The sequence below is a fragment of the Harpia harpyja genome, chromosome 14, assembly GCF_026419915.1.
Source record: "Harpia harpyja isolate bHarHar1 chromosome 14, bHarHar1 primary haplotype, whole genome shotgun sequence".
Taxonomy (NCBI): Eukaryota; Metazoa; Chordata; class Aves; order Accipitriformes; family Accipitridae; genus Harpia; species Harpia harpyja.
In genome coordinates, this window is record NC_068953.1 from 18643562 (window position 1) to 18668116 (window position 24555).

Below are 24555 nucleotides of genomic sequence, written 5' to 3' on the forward strand. Positions count from 1 at the left end.
AGCTTCCTGGCTGCTGGCCAATCCCACCTGGGCTGGCTGGCATGCAGCTCTTCTCTGTGGCGGCTGAAACAAAAGCGCCCAGCTGATAACAGGGGTCCTGGCATTTGCTGCTGAAAGACAAGTGACAAACAGGAGCAAGCACTCCCCTGTATGAGTTTGTTCCAGTCAGTTGGGATGTATATAAAAATCTCACATTGGTCAGCAGAGATTTAGCCACTCTGAGCAATGCCCTGTAAAGCAGTTGTGCTCCTATTCCTCTTCTTTCCTTACACCCAGTGATTTATTTCCAGGCTGAAAACAGCATCCCACGTATCACTCGCATTCAAGTTTTGTTGCTGTTTTACAGGAGATGCTAGAAAAGCTTTTGTCTCTGCAACTGTAAATAAACTCGTAAACCTGTTTTAAAAATAGTATTTTGTAGCTCAGTGCATGAATTTTTAATGCATCTTCTGCAAACCAGCTGGTCTTGGCAAGGGTCACAGTATTTCCTAGGCATTTAACATAAAACTGTGCTTCAAAGCCACATTATAGGGTCGTTGAAGAGTAATATTTTACTTAACATCCTTATAACTGAATTATTTATAACTTCCCATGTTTTATTCATGATAAATATTAATACTAGTGTCTTTAAGAGTAGAGGTTATTGCTGCAGTTTTACCTATAAGAGATGATATTATTGAAATAAAGGAATGGCAATGAATTCTGTAGCCAGCAGAGCAAAGTCTGTGCTGGGGCTGTTCTCATTCACACCTCCTTCTTCTTATCAACCCTGTCAGCCACTGAAAAACCTCAGCACTGAGCATCTGTACATTTGAAAGGAATTTTCCTGCAGGCATCTGAATTTCTGCTTTTCTTTTTTTTGTTGCTTTTTTTTTCTTTATTAAAGAGCTTTGTGTCATTCTCATTAATTCTTGGATTCATTTCTTGGTGAGAGTTCATAAGATTTGGTTGCAAGATGCTCACCCTGGCCTAGGTCTTCAAAAGGCAGCCTTGAAATACTCTGCAGACTCCCTCGAGCTCTCCTGCCGTGGGCACCCCTAAACCCCCCATTTTTTGAAGCATCCCTTGCCACCTTGGAAGGGGAATCACCCGGTGTGGGAGACCTCTCAGCAGCCTTTGGGCTCCTTCCACATGGCTGAGTGCTCTGGGCCACAAGCAGTCTCATTTCAAGGCTAAATCTGTGTGAATTGGGTAAATTGCCGTTCCACCACCGGGCTCCATTGCTTACCAGGGAGGATATTTGCATTAGCTTTCATCTTGGGAAAGGGAAATATAATTTTGCATGATCTTTCGCTTGTGCTGATGTGTTCTCATCTGGCTGGAGCATTGCACAGCCACCTCCCGGTCCTGCTCCCATCAGTGCATCCCAGTGTGGGGCTGGCTGCCCATCCCAACCTCACGGCTGCAAAACCTTCCCAACCCTACAACCGTGTGGGGCTGGGGCTTTGCTCTATGTTACTCAATCAGCTTAACAAATCTGCAGTCAGTGGGTTGAGAGCGGTGGTTGCGGGAGCAGTGCGGGTTAATGCAACACATATTTAATGTATGATTGCTAATGGCCATCTCCCATCTGCCTGAGCCCAACTGGAGTTTGCAGATGAATGATTAAGCTGCCCCGACACATAGGCAGCTTGTTCCTTAGCAGAGGTACATTCATTGCACTTGACGCATGTAAAAGGGGACAGGGCTTTCTTGCTGGTGAGAAGGGTATTATCGGGCTGGGGTGGCAGAGCAGGGGGCTCTCTTGGAGTTTATTTTGTATGACAGTGTGAGAGATCTTCCCGTGGATGCGGCACTATAAATGAATCATGAGCTAAATAACCACTGGGATGTTTATTAGCTTCGAATATGTTTATTGCAGAGTCAACAGGCAGCACCTTCCAATTAATTAATGGTAATAATTACTGTATTATTTATGTAGCTCTAACAGCATGCCAGAGTCTTTCCACACAGTGGTTACAGCTGTGGCTGTGCTGAAACGGGCTAGTCTGTATTCATCCTGCGTGGGCACACTGAGGTTTGTCGTTTGCTGTTGGGTGGTCCCAACCCCAAAAGCCTCGGTTTGCTGAGCTGCTGAGATCTTGGCAGCTGCTTTTTCTATCGGCTGAAGCCTGTTGCTCCACAGTGTGGGGATGTGACTGTTCCTTCTGCGGTGCTGGAAGGCAGAGTATGCAATGAGCTGGAGCACCTGTCAAAGAGAGGTGGAAATCAAGGGCTGTAAGTTTTACTAGGGTATCTGGGAGCTCTTTTGGTCAAGGTATTTAAACAAAATGAGTTTAGGAGTCAAGCTATGCACATCAGAAGTATATTTACAGCAGATAAGACGTTGGCAGCAACAGAAAGGATAGACATCTCTTTTCTGATACAAGCTTGGATTCGAAGCCTGCTGAAGCTCTTGAGAATGACCTCTGATAAGTGCCAGTGCAGTGTCTGTGTATCTCGCTGCCCCTGTAGACCTTGCTGTGGAGCATGCGTGTCATGGTGCACTGTCTCCTGTCCTGGTTGAGTCAATCAGTTCAATGTGCAGAGGCAGATGTATAGCAAGAGCTTGCCACTAGTCATGTTTCTCCATGCAGGAGGTTAGGCTGCAAACCAGTCTTCTGTTCTTGCATTACAGTCCCATTTGCTAGGTCTGGGAAATCGTGGTGTTTCTAGGTCATGTGAAGATGTTGGATATCTCTTCACATGTGAATATTTTTGTTTCTCTTTATGTCTTCCAGCAATGTCTGACTTCCACATCCATCCTCAGAATGCAGTGGTGGAGGAAGGTGGTGTAGTGAGATTCCAGTGCCAGATCCATGGCTTGCCTGAGCCAGTCATCCTCTGGCAAAAGAACCGCATGCCTGTCAACACAGACAACGAAAGGTAGGACATGTCCAAGCCAGGTACTGCTGTCTTTTCTCCAGGTGGAAAAAGGTGGCTAGTCTTGTTATTGCTCTCACAGTTGTGCTAGGACACAACTAACCCGGGCTGAGCATCTTGGCCAGCATTTCTGCCATGGAAGAATCTTTCAGTTAATGTTGTGGGTTGTCTGGGCTCCTTCTGGCCAAACACTGTGCAGAAATACTGCATCTCCCAAGACAGCTAGATAAAACCTGCTAGCTGATTTTGGAGGGAGCAAGGGCTTGCATTGACCTTCCCTGCAAAGATCAGCCCTCCTCCAGGTTGACTTTCCAGCATGAAGAGCCCACCCAGCAATCCTAGCAGAGCCAGGTAGCTTTGGCATCCATCATCCCTCCATGGCTCCATTTTGTGCAACTCTTGCCGAGCCAGATCCATGACTGAGGGTCTTTCACGTGGGTCTTGAACTCTTGCAAGCACTGAATTACACGATGGCCACTAGGCTTTCCTTCCCAAGTGGACTCCCTTGTGTGTGGCAGCAGGGGAGCTCTGCAGAGAGCATCTCACAGTGCCCTGGGCTGCTGTTTCCCATGCAATCCTCCTAAAGAGAAACCCCAGCTGCCCCCCTTCTCCAGCCTAGACCTGGGACGGCACGTCCTCACTTCCTGTGTTTGACAGGCTGCTCCCATTGCGTCGGAAACGTCCCTCATCACGCTTTGATCCTCCAAGCAGCGGTGGGGCCCGGCGGAGGACAGGTGGCAGGAAACACGTGCTCCGTGCCGGCAGCCTCCGGTGGTCCCAGCTGTGGCTCAGGAGCCGCATAGCCGATGGTGGGAGACAATCGGTCGCAGCACACCTCAGTCGTGAATTGACATCCGTGCATTGGGAATAGGCGAAACCAGGAAGCTGTAAATATTTTCCTGAAAGCCCCTATTCTTAAAAATGTCAGTTATGCAGCAGAACGTGGTTGGGCTCTTTGGAGGCAGGAGAAAACACAAGGGCTGGAACAATGCCTGACCTTTTCAGCGTTACGGTGAACTTACAGTAGAAGGACCCAAGAGGCCCAACCCTGCTGTGGAAAACTGCAACTGTCAGGTTTTGTTTTTCCTTGTGTTTTTCATCTGAGTTTTTTTAGCCCAGCACAGGGTTGATTCGTTAAACTTGATCTCCTCTGAAGGCTCCTTACTCACACAAGTGCTAAACTGGGGATGTGGTGGAGCTGGGCAACTGGTCCAAGGTGATATCAGTAGAAGTAAGGGGTGCAGAACTGGGCCTGATGCCTTGTGTGCATCCCGATGAGACGTTGCAGGACAGGTGAAGTTTCTTTGAAGTCCCTCGTGCATTATTGCCAGTTGAGCCCAGGGTCACAGGTGTGGAGATAGTTAGAGATGTGGCAGGGATTTGAGTGTGACTAGGACTTCTATCCTCCAAGACTGAGGAGCCAAGAGTTTTCTCCAATGCAGAGAGCCCCAAGCCGTACTCATCCTCGCTGCTTCTCCACCAGGGAAGGGAGCTTGCCCAAGCCCGGGAGAATGTGGACTAGGAGCAGTTTCCCTACGTTCAGTGTCCTGATTTTGGCTTTTTGTAGGAGTAAAGTTACTGGGGAAGGTATTTATTGTCAGCTCAGTAGATTAATCTCTGACACCAATGGGCCTGGGTGATGAGGGTTGCTTCTCTAACTGAATTGGATTTCTGCATTAATCATGCTTTGTGCATTTCTGCGTATAAAGTGTATATAAATTTGTATGCCGAGTCTTGCACTTGGAGGCTTTGAAGGCAGAATAATAGCTTTGGAATTGAATCTTCTAATGCTGTGGGCAGATTGTTAACAAAAATGAAAGCTTCTTGTGGTATAATTCATCCAAAACAATGGGCATTTTAAAGTCCCAGAGAGATTGCAATCAACTTCGGGATGTGTAAAACTGATTGCTGTCACGCTGCCACTGACGCCGAGCTGCGGGTTTGGAAACCAGTGCAGGGAGCAGGTTATAGGCACTTAACCATATGCTGATATGGAAAAAGATATTGTTCATCTTCCAGACGGAAATGGATTATTAACTCATCACAGTGTAATGACTTACTACCAGCCAATTTAAACACATGGTTGCCAAGCAACCTGCAATGTATGTATACAAATATGTGTGTATGCAAGCATGATTTAAATGCAGCTATGTTTTAAATATATAAAATATTTATTGATATTTATGTATGCCGACTCAGTATCTATTTTAAATGTGCCTTTCCATGCATTTGAGGTTTTAAGGTCATGTGGATTTGAGTCCTGGACCTGGGAGTGTGGAGCACACACTTCCCCTGATGCTTGTCCATGGTTACTGTGCTTCAGCTGGTGAGTGATAACTCCCATGTCAGCTGTGTTCACATGCAAATGCACTACCAAAGCTTTTCCACAGGTTAAATAGGAAGCATCTACTTTGTAGCTTTCCAGCAAAAGTCATCCTTTCTCAAGGATGCATCAGAAGATAAAGAAAGGGAACATGCCCCCCTGTAAAAGAAGATCAGAGGCTCAAGTATCCAAAAAAATAAAGCAGTGATGCAGGGGTAAGCATGGGCTCAGCCTGCCAGGGGCTGTATCTCCTAGGTGGTGTTGATGCCTCTGCACCGGGATGCGGGGAGCCAGCCTGCCTCACCTGGACGGGTGTGTAGCCTGCTTTCACATCATGTCCTGCTTTGCAAGTTTTTGTTTCTGCTTTTCTCTTCCCGCAGGTACACGCTGCTGCCCAAGGGGGTCCTCCAGATTACGGGACTGAGAGCAGAAGACAGTGGGATTTTTCACTGTGTGGCTACCAATATTGCTAATGTGAAGTTCAGCCGGGAGGCCAGACTCACTGTGTCAGGTTAGTACCAGTAAACACTCTCCTGACTGTCTTTCTGTCTTCTTCTTCCCACTGCTGGTCTGGCCCAGGACAGTTTAAGAGAGCTTTAGGCTATCAGCACTGAGAAGCATCCCTCTGTCCAGCCATAGCACCTTCCTTGTTCTGGATTGTTATTAGTTCCTGCCAGATCAGTCTGTTTGATAGCAGATAAATCTGTCTCTTTGCCTGTAAATTAGTGCCAGTTTCTGGGTAGAGGGAGGACGGTGAGAAAATGAGTTACAGCAGCTTTACAATAAATAAATTCTTTTGGAAAAGTGGAAGATTCATCATTTCCTTATGAGACCTGCCCACTCTGGAAGTAATTGCAGCACACAGGGTGATCAATTATTTATCTAATAGGGAAATTATGTTCTGTAGGCTGTTAGCATTGCATTGTGACTGAAGCAGGCTAACCTTTCTTTGGAAGATGAGAAGAAGAAGCCCTGAGCACCCCAGGCTGAATTTTGACTTGGTTCTCTATCCACATTTGAAGTCAGTGGCTGAAACAGGTTTTCACCTCTGAAAGCTCCAGCTGAAGAAATGATGAAGCCCTATGGTCTCCTCTCCAAAAAAAGGGCCAAAATCACATACTTACTGTTTGATTTCATGCTGCCAGAGGTAGGATGTGATGAAGCTATAAGGGCAAACCAAAGCAACCCACATCCACGCTTTGCATGTGCACAAGTTTGGTCTGTTTGTGAAAGTACACAAAATGGCATGTGGAAGTGACGACCTCAGGCACAGTGAAGGAAGGATTAGGGTGCAAATACACTATCACGTTTCCATAGCTGTGCTGCCCTTCACTGACCTGCCCATTGCTCATCCTCCATTAGCTGTCTGTGTGGGACCCAAGCTGATTTCTTGGAGCCCCTTTGAGCAATAACTCGTCAGCCAATTTCTTAACCTGATGTTAGATTGTCACCTTCTAGTTAGGCTTTCTTTGTTTGTCAGTCTTTTTAATTTAAAACACTTTTAGCTTCAGAAGTCTCCCTTGATGTTTCAGTAGCTGCTCCTAGTATGAAGGAAGTGGGATGTATTAAGTCAAATCATCCAACACAGCCTGATCAAGCAGCCAGGAGTGAATGACACCTTTGTGCCCTCTTAGAAATGCCTTTGATATGCTCAACCTACTTGTATGAAAACAGGACAGCTTGCTTCTCCTGGACTTCAGAGCATTTGTGGGTTACCTTCAGAGAAAATAAGAGTGCCAAAGAAGTAGTCACCTGCAAATTGTGGCTATGTCCTGCTGGCAGGGTGGCCTCTGAGATACAGGACTCCATGCAGGTCTGAACCCCCCCGAGATGCTGGGTACCCACTCTGGTCCCCTGTGACAGCAGTGGTGATGCATCTGTGGGTGTCCGGTAGGGGACCATCCCAGATTCCCTGTGGAAATGGAGATAAGAGACAAGGGAAGTCTGCACAGGGCTAGTTGGGTGTGTGTTTCTCTTTTAGCTTTTTTTATATGCAACAAAGGGTCTTTCCCCTGTGAGCTGTGATCCTCCTGTCCATCAGATACTCGTAATTGCTGGTACCTGGTGGCTGGAGGCTTGTCAGCGTATGCTCATCTCTCGCAGCCTGCCTTCACCCTCCAAAAACAGCTGCCTGGCCAGTGGTTGTGGAGTAGGAGATATAACGCCTGTACCAAGTGGCAGATTAGCCTCTGCCGACCGTAAAAAAGCAACATGTGTGAAATGGGGTGAAGCTGAGGAGAGAGTGATGCTGTGTATATCAACTCTGATGAGGAAGGAAAGCAGGTTAACTGGTTCTGAAAGACTGGGAGCTTTTGATGCCTGTTACTTATCCGTTTTCTTGATCTATGTGAACGGTAGCCACATGGAGGGGAAAAAAGAACAGTAAATTATCAACATGGTGAAGTTCTTTGTGTCAGTTTACCAGTCTGAATTATTATTTCTCACAGGGCAGAAAGCGCTAGTTGTTCTCATCTGACCATCCCTCATTTCAGATGGATATTTTCCAGGTTTCCTGTCTGTGAAATGTTTGTGGTTTTTCTCTTCCTTAAAGCAGTCAGATGATGAATACGGGCACCATGTGTAAGTGTCTGTTGAAGGGCTTGGACCGTGCTCCAGTGACTGCATGGCAGCAGAGCTGCTGTAACGGGACATTTGCATGCTCTCAGCCCATGGAAAACCCATTGCACTGGGTTAAACCTCAGTGAAGAAGGTTTAGGCTCTGTGGTGTTTGCTAAGAGCACACAAGTATCTGTTAGACCAGGACAGTGGGTATGTGCTAGCATGTTAACCCTAGGCTTTGGCACACTGGCAGATGCTATGGCGTGCCACAGAGGTAGCACAGGGATGTTGCTTCACTGGTGTGGGTGTTTTATCAATAAATACTGAACTAATGTGAGTGCTGTTGTGCACGTCATTAGGCATGATGGGGTAAGCAGTAATCTTGCAGATCTTTCCATGGCCTCCCTCTTTTGTAGAGGGGTAAAGGGAATGATGCTCTCTGCTCTTCATCGTGGCAGGAGGGTTCCCTCTCCTCTTAACAGGGCAGCAACTTCAGCCATTGCTTCACCCACAGAGAAGCACTGGGTCTGCCTCACCAGGGTTTCCAAACCGAGCCCTGGCTGGGGAGGGAGGAGGGAGAGGATGGAGATGGGCTCTGGGAGCCCGTGCCCTGCAGGGCACTGCCACAGCCTGGCTGGAGAGGAAGAGGAGGGTAGCTGCTTGTGGGGGATGAAGGACCCCGCTTGCAGCACTTTCCTTCCTCTCCCTGGCAGCGGTGGCAGGGCTGCCAGCAGCGAGCAGCACAGATATGTCTTCCAGTCCTACTGATTGATTATTTTCAAGTGCCTGCTTAGTGGAGATGCTCCCGAGAGGCTGCCTGCCTCTCTGCACTGACACCTTTTCAGCACGAGCTGCGGCTCTCTTTGCTGCTGTCCTTTTGATCAAGATCTAACAGCCTGGGCTGGCGACAATCCCGTCCCTGCTAGAGTGCCTGCCACTTCCAGCGGTGCCGGGGACCTCCCCATCCTCGCTGCGGTTGTTGCTGGCAGAGTCCCTTGGGACCACGTGCATCATTAGAGCCTTTTTCCCTTTCAAAATAAATCCCTGCCATGTTGCCCTGAACCCTGTTGTGCTCCAGCAGCACTCCCCTGCCACGAGTCCCTTGTTTTGTCACTCCTTCCTTCCCGATCCCGCATCAAAGAGCTTTTCTGGTTGGGGAAGGAAACCTCCTCCTCAATGGTCAGGCACGGTCAGCCCCTTTGCATGGTGCTGGTGTCTGACCACTGCATCCTTGCTGGGTCACCATCCCTTCTGGCCCTGGAGCTGGCACTGCCATGGGCATTGGGCTCAGCATCGAGGAGGCAGCAAAGCCGTAAGGGACCATTGCGTGGCCTTTGCAGGGGAAGGTGAGTGGTGGTGGAAATGCCACTTCCAGAGCAGGGCAGGGTTTCACCAAACTCAGGGAGCTGAGCCCACACCTGAAAACCTGAATGCATATTTAGGAGTCAGAGCATAAATCAAAGACTGTGATTTTTTTTTTATTATTTTTTATTGCCAAAATAGAGTGTTTTATAAATTCTGGTTTGGTCTCAGCTCCCGTTTACTGACATTCTTGGGTGACCTTGGACAATTCATTTAATTTCTCTGTGTTTTGAAATATTGAAATCACTATATAATATGATGATAATATTGTATTGTTCTAAGCATGAACATTTAGTATTGTGATTTAGAACAATAAATCTACATGGGTTTTAAAGGCACTCCGAGGTACTGAGGGGGAAGGTATTGTTTTTCAGATCTCTTGGGGTTAACCAGCCGGTCATATGAATTTATTGTGCATTCTGGTTCTCATCAAAAAATCTGCATTTTATGGCTTGCAGTGAAATGCGTTTAGTGAGAAAGTCAGCTCTTAAGTCACACTGACACGGTGATTTTTCTTGGATTTTGCCCATTTAGACACAACCTCTGAGTTGCCTTATGGCTCCGTGTTTAGCCCCTGCAGGAATGATTAACAAACGAGCCGCTCTGATCTGTGCTTGCCCTTGGACCGCTGCAAAATCCCAAACTAATGCCCTGACCTCAGCCCCTGAGCTGCTGTGAAAGGGTAATGCTAAAAAGTGCCAGAAGAAAAGAGGTTTTTTTCTTGGGGAAAAGCCCTTGTAGACGGGTTTTGGTGGATCACTTCTCTTTGACAAGCTGTTTGGACATCGGGAAGTCCATGTACAGGAGTCAGCGTGGGATGGCCCCTACAGCAAAGCCTGGCCCATGGCAGAGCTCAGCTCCCCAGCCCTCCCTGTGCCCCTCTCCTGCTCAGGGGCAGATGACCACCCAAAATATTTCTCTCTGCAGGTGTACAGAGCATTTTTGCCAGCAACAGCTGTTAGATTGTTGAAATTCCTTAAACACTGCTTGACCTCAGCATATCTGGAGTATAACCCAGCTCTTGTTGGAAAAGGGGAGAAGGCTAATGCAGAGATTATCAGTGTTCCTGTTTACTGATGGAGAACTGAGAATATCTACTTTTTTCCCCTCCTCTCCTGCTTCCAACAGATGAGAGTGAAGGCTGATGGGACCTTTGGCCCAGGGATAAGGCACTTTTTAGGGACTCAGGAGATGCAGGTTCAGCTGTGGTATACCTGACACAGGATGATGATTTTGTCCCCTGGTCTCCTCCTGTCTGGTGAAATGTGGTTTCTTTTGCTTGTCCTGTGCCTGTCTGGTTTCCAGAGTCCTTGTGCCAGGGCTTGATTTTATTATGGGTCTGTGCATCATCTTGTACAATGGGTTTCATTCTTGGTTGCTGCCACTTGGTGCTACTGTAGTGCAAATAAATGATTAGCAATTGCATTGTGAGCAATGATTGTATCATGATTATATCAGAGCAATGGGATGCATCCTCTCCCTCCACCCAGTTACACCAGAGTGGGTCAGGACAGGGGTGCTGTAAAAGGCAGGGAAATGACCACCCTGTGGGCTGCAGTCATCAGAGGAGTTTCCTTGAGTTTCCTCTCAAAAAGATCCTCAGCAGGAGTCAGGGACTGGCACCTCCGTCGCTTTCTGTGTCCCAGGACAAGACTTTTGGAGCAAATGACACCAGCAGCAAGAGAGGATGCTCACAGAGAGGCACTATGCACTGCATGGATTACTTTCTAGCTTGAGATGCTGAAAGATAAAGGAACTCCTTCATTTATTTGCATTCCTGTCTGCACGAGCTGTCCTGCAGCTCGTGTCCTCCCTATATACCACGTTTTTCCGGCACATCTGCTCTCTGCAGTTCGCAGCGTGGTTGCTTCTTTGTGCTGCCCATATCTGGGTGTTAACAGGGCTGCTTTTGGCTGGGACGGTTGGCTGAGGGGTTTTCCCCAGGAATATTCAGTGCACACTTAAAACACATTCAGACAATGTGACTGTCACACAAACATTGTGCTCCTTTTGTTTCATGTACAGCTCAAATTTATTGATGATTACACCAGCTACATCATTTGTACTTAGAAGATGCATGAAGCCCTCGGTGTTCCCATTAAACAAGAGAGAATCAGATGCCTTTTAACGATGATGCTGTCCTTGCAGGCTCCCACTCCACCGTTTACAAGGACCCCATGATTCTCGTTGGTCCAGAGAACCTCACACTGACGGTGCACCAGACCGCTGTGCTGGAGTGCATTGCAACAGGCAATCCCCGACCCATCGTCTCCTGGAGCCGCCTAGGTAAGCCCTGGCAGTGATCGGGATTTCCTCCTCCTCCTCTCTATAACTGTCACCTGGGAAATAGGTAGGTGCCACTGACTATTTTATGCAATATATTATGTATATATACACAAGTGATTCACCCTTTCCCTTCCCACTGAAGTTGTAGGCTTGAAGTGCTTTGCATCCTCGTGTCTACACTTTGGTTTTTCTTTCTGCCAAGATCCTGTTTTTACCTGTTAGAGAAATGGGTTGGTTAAACCTGCAGACATTTCATGAAAGGTGATAATTTTATCTTTCCTCGAGTGACAGCATCTTCTTCAGCTGCATCAAAAACACCGCCATTGTTGGCCTAGAGAAGCAAAATCCTACACAAACACATCTTTTGCATAAAACAGACTTGAAAGAAACTCGCTGTCTGTTCAGGGAGTTTAAAAAAAATTTTGAGGGGAAGAGAGTGTTTAAAGTAGCGTGTCTGAAGCTGTGAAAAAACAAACACTTGCTGCTGGGGTCCGTGATATTTTTTTAATCAGCATGGAAACCAGAGGCAGTGTCTGATGGCATCATACAAGCAAGGAAGGGCAAAGTGCTATCTTTCTCCCAGTCTGAAAGCAAGGGTTATTTTAGGTTCTAACTTTGTGATAGTAACTCAGAAACGATTTTGCTCAGAGCAACACTTCCATTGCCCTACAGAAATCTGTGCTGAGCAAAGAGCTAATGGCTTTTGTTTTATCTTCCGGAGCTTGTAACTCCACCTGTGTGCACTGTGGGGTTGTGTTCAGTTAGTATTTCCCAAGTCCTTGTGGTCTGCGAGGTCACGTCGTTTTGGGGATGCTAATCTCCCCGAGTCCCCCAAGGTGGCTGTGAAGCACAAACAGGGGTAATCTGGCCTCATGCAGCTGTGCTGGATGTGGGACTTCACCCCTGTGACTCTCCAAGGGTCAGGGTCCAGCTCATGGAAAGGGTGACTTGCCACTCCAGAGCCGTCTGCCAGGGGATGAGGACACATATCCAGCATCAATCGCACGATTTCTCCATGTTTGCCCTCCTGCTTGCATCCTCTGGTGGCTTGTAAAATCAGCTTGTGTCTGCCACTAGCTGGTTTTTTTTTTCCTCCAGAGCCATAACCGTCAGATTGATGCTGTTTTAAAAATTCCCCAGGTACGTTGTATCACTGTTTTGGTTCTCTTGGACACAAGGCGGCTCTACATTAGCGCTCCACTATAATAAACTACTTTATAATTGCCTTAATTATAAGTGCTTATTACCTTCTTCAAAACACTTGTCTCTGTAGAGCAGTGCAATAATGAAGATGTAATAGCTTCATGTGATGTTTGTCTGGATGGTCTGAGCTCAGCATTGCCTTCCACCAAAAATAAATACCCTCTCCACGCTGCTTTGCAGCACAGCAGCAGAATTAGAGATATTGAATGGGAAAGAGATCCCGTTATTTTCCCTCCCCTTCAGCAGGAATGTTTCCTGTCCAAAGCATCACAAGATCTTGTTTAGTATTACACCGATCTCAACAGCGATGTGGCGTACAGGCTCTCTGATGAGTTGGTGGGTTTGTCATCTCTTTGTAGCCATTTCGGAAGTGCTTTCATGTCTCCATGTCTGTGTGATCAGGAGGAAGGAGAGGGGTTTATGCTGGACAGGGAGGTCCTCTGAGCATCTGTCATCTGTACATGTGGTTTCCTCCTGTGTAAAGGTGGTCTTCCTGAAGTTCCTCCTACAGAACTGGTTTAGCTTAAATACCCAGTTAATTTACTCAACTTAGAAAAAAAACCCCTTTAATCCACTCCCAGAAATAAAAAAATCGTGGCCACAAAATCTTAGAGAGATGCAGCTGCTTTAGCAGTAGGCCTGACTTAATTTAAACAAAAAAAGTCAATTTTATGTGAATCTCTTTCTTGCCTGGTCGAAATAAAGAAGAGTCGTGGCATTGCCGTGGTGCCGGCTCTTTGCACAGGGATGCTGCCGTTTTGGAGTGTCTGTCTGAACCCCATTGCTCACAGTTTTGATGTTGTGGCATTTCTTCTATCAGAAAGGAGCAAAAGAACAATTTTGCTTTCACAGCTTTCTGGTGCAGGGGAAAGCAAGCCATAAACAATATTTGCACTTTTTGCTTTGGCTTTGCTAAAGCCTGGGTGGTTTTCAGTGGGAAAGGCATCTATATTTTGCTTGAAGGAAATCATTCAAATTCTGGGCCAGTTTTTGAGTGTCACACAATCAATTTTGAATTTAATTTCCTTGGGAATATGTTGTAGCCCCCGACCACAAACAGAATTCCTGTGTCTCACCGTGCATGAAATGTCAACATTCATTGGAGGGCAGGCTCTGAGAGAAATGTAAAATCATTAAGGGTTTGTTCGGGGAAGATAGGGCTTTTCCTTTCAGAGCTACGCACTTCAGGCTTGGACCTGTATGTGTGCACAAATGAATATCCTGGGCACTTACTGCAAAGCCTTTTGAATGAGTGACGATTTTAATGTATCCTTACCCTTTAACTGACAGGCCACTGAGCTGGCCTCCATAAAAGGTACCAAGGCAGAATAATAAACTATTTAGAGAGATACAGAAAAGTGAGGCGAGAAAGAAAAGACAGTGATTATCTGATAGCATTATACAGAAGTTGTCAGAAAGGGTCGCACAATGGGAAGGAAATTACTAAAGAGGGAGCCATTCAAGAAGTAAACTATACAACAATTGTAGGAGCCAATTAATTGGTAACTTATTGGACACAGAAGCTTGCAATAGGTGGCTGACTGGTTGACAGGAGCACCGTTCCTGTTAAGTGTTTAGAAATAATAGAGTAAATTTCACCACTTCACATACTGAATAGTCAACTGTTGCAATGTACTCTAAATATGCTAATCCACAGTGCCCAGTGTCCGCCGAAGCAGGAGACCCATGTGTCTAAAAAGTGGAAGGCTACTATGGCACAATACAAAGAATTCACAAAAGACCTAAATGATCAACATTAGAAAGTTGTTACTTTCTTTCTACTTGCTACTTATAAAAGAAAGGCGTTCGTGTTGTTGCATATTCATATTGCCTGGCACGTTTTAACGGGTCTCCGTAATTGGTGCCGGTGTGCCAATCACTTGGTTAGCAGGCGGGAATGGACTCCATAAAGCATCACATACACCTTGGAAAAATAAATAATGCGGCTCCCAAACCGCAGGCATCTTTCATCCAGACTTCACCCCGATGGGGAACCTGGAAGCCTCTACTCGTCCATAGCCAGAGTATCTTTTGGGAGCATCTCCCATTTGGAGAAGTCTCCTTTATTAATGGGTTGCCTGGCTGCTCTTCACAACCAGCTGAACCTCCCCCTTCTGCCCTCATCAACTGAGGATCGACAGAGAGAATCTGTCAGACATTTCCACCCAGACTGGCTTGTTTTCAGCCCTCAAATTTTCTGCTTTTGACTTCGTAAAAGGAAGTACAAGGTCATGTTAAATGAGTGGCAGTTTCAAGCCTGTGTGGGTCCTGAGAGCTTTGGGAACTGAGCAACAGTGTTAGCTTTTGCAGTCTTTCAGATCTCCTCCATGGAGAGATGACTTCGTGATGGCAAGTGATGCCAGGAAGGTGGGTTTTCAGGGTTTGGATCCGTTGATCCAAGCCACTCTTCTGGTCTCCGTGTAAGGGAAACAGGGTTAAAATAGATAGCAACCTTTGCAAAGCAGGTGTGAGACATCAGTTCCCCTGCACAGCACTTCTGCAAAGTGCTGAGCTTTCAGGATGCAAGGAATTTCTTGTGTAAATACTCTGTATTATTTATATGTGTTGTCAGTGTTACTAAGTTGGACTTGATATTAGCTGAAGACCTTCTAACTGAACACAGAATGGCTCAGGTTGAGTGAGGCACAGTACAGTAAGAAGGATGGAGCAGGCTGGGAAAGTAGAGATATTTCTCTAGAAGCCCTTTTTGGTGCTTTTTGGAAGGGAGGAGTTGAGTAAGAGGCATATAGGATGATCTGGCACAGTGATCTTTGCTGGCTGTTAGAGGTGGCCACAGTCTCTGAATCAAATGGCAGATCTCCTGAGGTTTCTGAGCTGGAGAGCTTTGTTCTTCAGGGAAATGAAGGATGCTTGGTTGACAGGAGATGTTTCTTTAGACCACCACACCTCTAATTAATAGTTGCAGCTAGTGAGATAACTGAGGACGTATCGATGCTGGTATTTGGACCCAGCTGCAGGCTGGGTCTTTGCATGCTTAAATTATGTAGCATGTTATAAATAATACAGTAAAACTACTGACATTCAAGTCACATTTCTGTGGTATTTCTTAAGGCAATGATGTGATGAAGCATCCAGGTTTGGCCACTTTGCATCTTCACTGGTCCCATCCCTCCCTCGAGAGAGAGATTTGATTTTTAAGCCTGTTGTAAATATGGACTTCCAAAAGGTCTAATTTAAAAGATGAAATCAAGTTCAATTTGAATTTAATTCAGACCTCTTTACACTTCAGTTCAAATGATGTTTGAAAGGAATGGTTCCTTCTTATTGCTCATTAAATGTGGGACAGGTCATGTTTTACTGTCCTTTTTATGGCTGAGCCATTTACCGCTGCAGTGGCTTGGACAGCTATGTGATCATTTAATCATTTAATGACATTGTTTTTCTCTCTCTGAAAGACCTGAGCATTTTTCTTTGCAATGCAAATAATGAAGTGGTCTGGCATTGCCTGCCTAATGAAGCAAGGAAACCTTTAAGTTTAAAAATTTCCTGAAAAACAATATATAAAGAGCATAGCAGGAGATATGTTTGTGAAGTGCTTTGTAGCTTTCAGTCCATGTTTTGCCGGTGTTTCCTAGCAGGATGCTGCTGTTAATCTGAAATGGGATCCCTCACTTCTATGGCCCAGGCTTGAGAGCTGATGAATGTGCGCTGCTCTCACTAATGCTGCCAGAGACACTTGCTCTCCGTCCGATCACGTGCCTTTCCATGGGGATCCAAGCACGTGCTGAGCAGCAGGTTGCAAAGTGGCATTTCTGGGTTGATGGTTATTTTGTCCCTCTCCTTGAATGCTGCTTTGCCTTCACGTTTTTCCAATCTATCCCAGAACCTGTTGGTTATGAATGGCCCAAATCCTCATAATATTCTTTATTATGCAAAGCATGATATTACAGCTAATGCATACGATTGCAAGATAACTTTTAACTAGCCCTGCATGCCTGTCTGTGTTGAAGCATGAAGCCTGCCCAAGGTCAGGGATGAGCCAGGTCTCTGTCAGGGGCTGTGTTGTTGTAAAGCAGAGCCTATGAAGGAAATCCTTGGGGATAATGGGGTGTCTCAGGGTGACTGCAGCAACCGCATGGCAACTTGTGTTTCCCTCTGTGCTTTTCATAAAGGTTTCCTGTTGCTGGATTACACCAGATGCAGCCACTGAAGTGGTTCTGTGCTGTGAATATTGGTAACCAGCCTGAGTCTGAGGTCCTTCAGCACTAAATGTCCTTGGAAACTGTTCTGCCCACTGGATGATGATAGATTTTAAAGCAGGTTGAACAGCTATCACCTAGCATCTCTCAGGAGGTGGCCTACAGGAGTGGAGACCAGCTAGAGCATCTCAGATCTTTCCCCATGACCCACTGCTTCCTACAGAGCAGTTCTGGTTTTATTTGGCTTCTTCCATTTCCTTAGCAAGATTATGGCACAGACCAATAGAGCTCCAAGGAGGAATTTTTCAGATTAATTTTTCCTTTTACTAGCCACAACTTTGAAGCACAAGACACAAGCTCTTCTGCTGTTGCGGAGCACACATGTATGGAGGGCTTGTGGCATGGTCAGGTGTGGAGATCACCAGGGCTGGTGCTTGCTTATGCCATTTCTGTAGGTTCTTTAGCCTTCTCCATGAGCAAAGGCAAGAGAGGAACTGGATTGCCGTTTCCCATCTGATGAAGTGTGCTCCTTTAACTGCTCCTCCAGTAAAACTACACCCCTGCCTTGCCCCTCTGCTTAGACACCCTGACACATGCTAGGACTGATTTAGAGCTGCCTTTGTCAGACAGTGTCTTAAAACACAAACCAATGAAACAATAAAAAGCAATAGCCTGATACTAATGAAACACATTGTAATTAGAGCTGGCTGGGAATTTTCCAGTGAAAACAGGCTTTGTTGGAAAAAGGTGAATTCACTGATACTGAACTATTTCACGTTAAGCGCTTCAATTTTGAAGACCTTGTGCTGGAGCCCAGGCATGGTTTTTTGGAAACTTCGTTGCTCTCCAGCCAGCCTGCCTCAGACCCAGCACTCAGGATGGAGGCAGCCCTTTCCAGTTGCTCTTCCAAGCCAGAGCAGCTGAGCAGATCTAACCACCAGCTCAGAGTTTGGCTCCTTGGCCCTGAACTCTTGTGTGTTCAAGAGCTAAGGAATTGAAAATCCAGTGTTCACCTAGTTTCCAAAGCCACAAAAATCCATCAAGGGTTAGAACGCAAAAAGGCATAACTGCTGGCTCAGGAAATCACCAAGTCATAAATTGCTGGTGGCTGGGAGAGTGCATCAGGGAAGTACTGCTGTAGGTTGGCTGGTCTCCTCCCCAGAGCACCTCTGTTTGGGGCAGGCTGTTGAGCTGGTTGGATCCCTGATCAGTTAAATGTAAGAAGCTGATATGATTTAACTCGGTTTAACTGTTCTGTTGAAAAGTGTTCTGGGTGCTTCATCTTGATCTGAACAGGTAGCTGAAAGCTTTCACATCTCCTGTGATGATGCCTTGGTTTTCCAAGCAGCACAAAGTGTGGGTTTGGGCAAACACCTGAGGATCCTGGTTTTCTCCAGTAAGCAGTTCTGCTAAGAGCATCAGCTAAAACCCACTGACTTTACTTGGCAAATCCCAGTAACAGAGCATGGCACCACTCCATAAGTGCTTAGATTGGACCTCACCGTGGACCTCACTCAAAGGTCCAGCATGTCACTCTTACTCTTTTCCCTTTCTTTCAGACGGCCGACCAATTGGCGTGGAGGGGATCCAGGTGCTGGGGACAGGAAATCTCATGATCTCAGACCTCACCGTGCAGCATTCTGGCATCTATGTGTGCGCTGCGAACAAACCCGGCACTCGGGTGCGAAGGACTGCGCAGGGCAGGCTCGTTGTACAAGGTGAGCAAACCTGGGCCTTGGGGAGCGGTGATGCCCACTTCGCTGTGCCCTCTGCACAGGCTCTACGTGTTGCCTGGGCGCTGTGATGGGTTGGACAGATGCTGACTTTGCTTCTCTGACGGTATCAGACAAAGGACTTCTTCTCTAGACACATGGTTTTCCAGGTGGGTGTATGTCTCTGTGTCCCACACAGATGAGTGGCAACCAGGTATCAATCAACTGAGGCCTCAGCTGCATGGGTTGCAATGGTTTCCCACCCCATCACAGGCATTTATTTGGCTTAACAGACTCCAGTTGTTACTTGTTATCATACTTGTACATCTCAGCAGAAAGCCTGGGCTGAATTAATCAGCCAAATTCATCTCTCACCTCTGCATGGTCCTTAGTGATATGGGTACATGGGCACTGCTCTTGTATTGGATCCTTCTGCATGATAGATATCGCTCCTGCAGTGATATCCAGGAGTGGATATTGCTCACAGAGTATTGCTCTCCAACTGAAATGGCACCAGTAAGTCTAAAACCATTTCCAAAAAGTCAGTGAGAATGTTTTCTTTAGCAGTCAACACTGTATCTGAGCCCCTTGCCATGACATGAGTAAAGCCCCAGAGATGCAGGTTGCTCCCCTTCCCCGCAGCAACTGTCCTGAAATGCCACTTGTAAAGGGTGATTCAGACCAGAGTAGAGGTCAGCACTCAAGAAACCAAACAAGTCCCCTCCACATGCTCCTTGCAACCAGTCTCCATGGTGAGAGGAGCCAGGCAAGTATTTCAGAAGGCAAGCCCAGCTGGCAGTGTGCTCTGAATGGCAGTAATCCGCCCCTGATTACAGGCACTCACCTCCTCTTCAAGCTAGTCCACTTAAAGCATCTCACGCTCTCATCAGTTCACTCATTAACCATTGACTGATGATATCCTGAATCTAAAATTATACACCTCCTGCCGGAGCGAGCTAATTGAACCTTTCATGCTGGTGATGGGGAAAGTGCCCTGCTCCAACCTTGATGCTCACCTGACCGGTCCTGGGAGTCACTGGCGGTGATCTGGCACCACACCGCTTGTGCAGCAGCCATGGTCCCTGGGTGCTGGCATCCCTTTTCCCCTTTGCCTTGGGAGCAGCAAGGAGCAATGTAGAAAGGGTGCTTATACAGGGCTGCTCATGCCTCCTGAGTCCCAGGTGCTGATGAGACATGAGAAGAGGTGAAAACTCACTGTTTCTTTTGCCGTTGGATTTCTGGGTGAGCAATGCAACGAGGGGGCCTCCCAGCTGGCTGGGGATGGGCACACCTATAAGTCCCCTTATTAAGAAACACCAACACAGGCATTAAGAACAACCTCACTGTACCGACACAAGTCCTTTAGAGCTGCTGCAGGACAGCTCTGCATGTGGTACATGTAGCAGAGGTCTACTAAACCCAAATGCCAAGCTGATGTCCAGGAGGCAGGCAGGCAGATCTGAAAGAAATTGCTTGGAAAATCTATGAAGTTGTAAAAATAGAGCTATTGAATACTGTTGACTGCTCCTGTTAGCAGTTGGATGAGAGGGGGAAAGGTAGCACAACTTCTCGTTGCTACAGATCAGCAGTTTTCAGTCTCTTTGGAGATTTGAACATTAGCTCCTGAGCATCTGGTCTAGTGCTGGAGTTCATCTGGGGCAGAATTACTGTGGATTTTCACCCAGGGAACCAAGATGAGAATTTGTCCCTAAAATGGTAGTCACAGGGCCATTGGAGCCCAGCCTCGCTGTGGAATGCTTCTGCATTCAGCATTAGCAGAGAAGTTGGCAGTGGTATGGAGGAGCGTGGCCACTGCATCCTTGGTGTAGCCCTTAGACATGAGCTGCAGCGTCCAGGACCCCAACCGGTGTTGCCCTTCCATAAAATGCTTCATGTTTTTTGGGGGGCTGCCATTCCCCACGGAAGGTAATGGCAGACCCTGGCCAGGCAGCTGGGCTCATCTCAGGTTTGTTCAGTCTCCCTCTGGAAGCAGCTTTTCCTTCCTCTGAACCTCATTTTGCCGAAATTTTCCAGCTGAGAGGTACAAATAATTGCTGTTCAGGTTTGTCTGGGAAGAAAACAGCAATAATGACTGACATGGGAGACTGTGGGCTTTATCTTTGTCAAGATGTCAGGGATGCAAATTACATCCGTAAAGAGAATAAAAGCAAAGAGCAGGCTATCAAAAGCCTGGTTGGAGAGGAAGTTAGCACAGGGCTAGGACAATACAGCGTCCTCAAAGCACGCCAGGCCAGGTACTTGCTGCCTTTATGCAGGGGCCCTTGAAGTGCCTGGAGGCACAATTTAACTTGCCCCACGTCTTTTGAAGGAGGCTCAGTTTTATAGGTGGGAAACTGGGGGAGAAAGGGCGATGTTTCCTGTTGTAAGGCAAGGAGTTAGCGGGAGGCTGGGACAGAGACCACGTCCTCCCTCCTGCTGCCAGCGGTGGTCCTCGTCCCCATCCCAGCAGCCACATGGGCAGAGGTGTCCCAGCGCAGGGCTCTGCTCTTGCTCTGGCAGTAATGTCCTTTCCCATTGCAGGCTCTCCTTCAGATCGTCTAATGCCGTCTTATTATCTTCCTGGGAATTCCTCCTCCCTTCAGAGGAGAAGGCGTCAATCCCCCACTCCCTCCCTTCCTGCCCTCCCCTGGCCATTTAGGCTCCTTTGATCTCTTTTGTAAGGTTCTCACACAAGAAAGTTTCCATTTTCTCTTCAGATCCCGACACAGCCATTTGAATATTGCTTTGTGCCGGGCTGCAAATGAAAGTCTCACGGGGTGAGTTGTCGAAGGGCCGAATGCCTCGCTGGCTGAAACGGAGGGTGTGCGTGCGTGTGGTGCAAGGGAAGAGCAGGCTTCGGTGGCAAGGAAAAAAGAAAAAATCAAAGCGCTTTCTCTCTACCTCCTGTGCAATCTTTTGTGCTTTATTATGTGTTTGGTGTCATAACAAACTGATGGGCTGTGAATGGCCAGATGGTCACCAGTGTTCTCCACTCCACGCTTCATTTCCTCCTGAAAGCTATGCAGAAAAATGAGATCCCATCTCATAAATGAGTGCCCATCTTAAGGACATGTTTTTGAAGGCTCTGCTGACAATGACTGCCTTGTTCGCCTTGCTTTCTGCCAGCAGAACCGGGCAGCGCTTCTTGGTCCAGCAGATCCGGGCACCGCTGCGTTTCCTGATGTTTCTTCCATCGTTCTTGCTCGCTGGCATTGCAAACCTTGGCCGTGATGTTGAATTCATCAGCAGATGTATTGCAGTTGCTGTGTTTTAGGCTTGGCTCTGTGGTACTTGGTTTGTCCTCGAGTTTAGCCCTAAATTCATGCTGCAAAAACAGCTTCAGTACATGCTGCATGGGTCAGTGTGCCCCATGGAGCAGTTCCCTTCCTGCCCATGTTTTCCTTCTCAAGAAAAGCCACCACACAGGGACAGGTGGGCACTTGGATCTCATCCATTGGAATGCTGGAGTGAGCTGGGGTGCCTGAGCCCTCTGGAGCATCCTCCCAGGAGCATGCCAGTAGGTGACATAGGAACACGTCCCACTGCTGTGGAGCTCTAGCCTGCACCTTGCCGGGACAAGAAGTTCATGATACCTACTGAGGGCTGATGGACAGCCTCCATGACGGCCTCCTTGAGTGGTCTCTGCCTGTTTCCCAGGGGACACAGTCACGGGTTCCATCTTTGGCCCCAGCAATCCCACCAGCTCTACAACTTAACTATTTAAGTTACTTATGTAAGCATCTGGGCATCCTCTGTAGTCAACGGAGAGAAGCCAAGTGGGCAGCAGTTCTTTTTCTTAAATCTCCTGTCATCTGATGCTGTGCTTGACTGACTTCCCTGTTGATCTGCCTTCTCCTTTATACCCTTATTGTAGGTTCTGGTAGCCTAATTTATGAGGTTTTGTTGTTTCCATGTTATTATGTTATTCTTCCTTCTCCTTACCCCAGCCTCCCTCCCTCACCCTGCCACTCTGGCTACTTGAGAATTAATGTCAGCTTCGTACTGAGGCACAAGGGGCAAGGATTCGTCTGGCACCGGTGCATCAGCTGTCAGTGCTCCCTGATCCTTAGGACAGCCTTTCTCAGTGAGCTATCGGGCACTGCAATAAGCACTGCACTGGAAACTCATGGCAAGGGCAGCAAAGCTCACTGTTATCTTGCGGGACACACTGGTGGCTGATCACTGCTGAGATGAGATGTCCCTAAAGAGATGGAGCCTGTCCAGGTCTCTTACAACCCACTGTTACAGTGCATCTTCATGCTATCACAGTTTGTTGAACACAGTAAGAGTTATTGAAGCTCTTCATTAACGATTCTGAGAGTGGTATTAAGCGTTATTGCTTTTTGATACCAATGTCACGCCTTTAAATATTCATTAAAACTGCATGATCCCCTCCCTCCCATTAAGTCCTGAATAATCAATGCTCTGGTTTCTTCATACTCCACAAGCCAGGGCTGGATCCTGCCAGCTCCTCCTTGCCAGGTTTGAATCCTCTGCTCTTAACAGTGATCTTCATTAATATCTTCATTAAGATCTTCACGGAGGACTGAGAACTGCTTCCTCTCGCTGCCTGCGTTGGCCTTTTGGCATGTAGTGTGGAAGGGGGAGAGGCGTTCAGGCCACTGTGTCTCTGTGCAGGGTGAGATGAGCACTGACAAGATGCTCTATTAATTATGAATGACGAGGGGAGTAGAGGGCTGGCAGCAGGCAGGGCTTGGCTGAAGGCAGGGCTTTGCTTCTGCTCCTTTTCCACTAACCCAGGGCCAGAGGTGGCAAACTCTCAGTTCCTGTCAAAATCATTTGAAAAGGCAGGGAGGGGACCTGGGAGGAGGAGAGCAAATGTTCTTCTGCCCAGGAAAGGAGCCATTCGCCCCGAGACCATGCACCAGCAGCCATCTCAGGGGACCCTGCCTGGGGACGCTGGTACGAATACCGAGTCTTGTACACCCTGGTCTGGGGTAGCAGAGGGGCATCTCCTTGCAACGACGTCTGTCCCCATGTTAAGACCCTGGTGGCACCTGGACCATGTCCTTCCTCTGATGCTGTTGGAAGCTGGTGATGGGGACAGGAGGAGCAGGAACAGTGGAAGGGCATCCCATGTCTTGCAGCAAGGGATGCCACTGAGCAGGGACAGCTCGACACAGTGGAGGTGGGAGCCGTTCAAAGGAGTGGCCGCCAGCTCCCCAGAGAGTTTAAGCAAGTTAAACAGGGGCTGGGGTTTTGATCTGGCTGTGTTTAGCAAGACAGCGAAGAGGAGGGACGGCGGAGGGGAGCAGGGACCCAAGGAACCCGAGGGGCCGCGGTCCTGAATAGCATCGCTGGCGCTGAGCCAGCGGCCGCAGCTGCACGTTTGTTACCCCCGAGTCACACGCGACACTGCTCCAATTACTCCCTCTTGACACGGGCTAATAAGGGAGGATAAGGAGAGCCGGCGATTCCAGAAGGGTTATGCCGGATGCTTCTTTCCATATTTAAACTTTGTTTCTGCTGGAACAAATGACGGGTTTGAGATTTGGTGAAGCAGGGGGGAGGCAGAGGCAAAGAGCCAAGCGGCAGGATCTTTAATGAAGCTGCAGCGAGGAACTGGAAGATGGCCGTGCCCTTCCTTGGCATTGTGGGTTTGCACCTGCGAGTATTGCGGGTGCAACTCGTGAGCCCAGATGAAAGCAGGTAGATGCACAGCCACCTGCAAAATAATTGCTCCTGCAAAACTGCGCCAGCACAAAGCGGGGGGCAGGAGGTTAAGGAAGTCTTGAAAATCAAGTCTCTAATGCTCTCACTGTATGCCACAAAGGGACCATTCACTGCAGGGAAGAGGGGTTTTTCCCCCTGTTTATCCATGCTTCCAATTTTTATTGAACCCATCCTGAATTTTATTTTAATTTATAAGCCAAGAGGGGGAAAAATGTAGGAGGGAAATAAAAGGACAAGGGATCGATTGGCACCTGGGGAAGTTTAGCAGGAGGTTCTGGAAATATGTGTCCATTAGGTTGCTGAAATCGGGTTCATTAGTAGGCCTGAGTGCCGATAGAAGTGGCCTGACAATAAACTCTGCCGGCAGATACCTCCTGCCGCTAACATAAGTCAG

At 47.5% G+C, this 24555-nt stretch overlaps 1 protein-coding gene across 1 annotated transcript in view; it reads left to right on the forward strand.

Annotated features, from left to right (window-relative positions):
- Window positions 1–24555, forward strand: part of IGDCC3 (immunoglobulin superfamily DCC subclass member 3) — a 106330-nt gene that overhangs the window by 60123 nt on the left and 21652 nt on the right. Inside the window, exons 3-6 of the mRNA XM_052808750.1 lie at window positions 2721–2865; window positions 5566–5696; window positions 11255–11392; window positions 18315–18473. Of these exons, the coding sequence (XP_052664710.1) occupies window positions 2721–2865; window positions 5566–5696; window positions 11255–11392; window positions 18315–18473 (573 nt within the window). The remainder of the gene's footprint in view (window positions 1–2720; window positions 2866–5565; window positions 5697–11254; window positions 11393–18314; window positions 18474–24555) is intronic.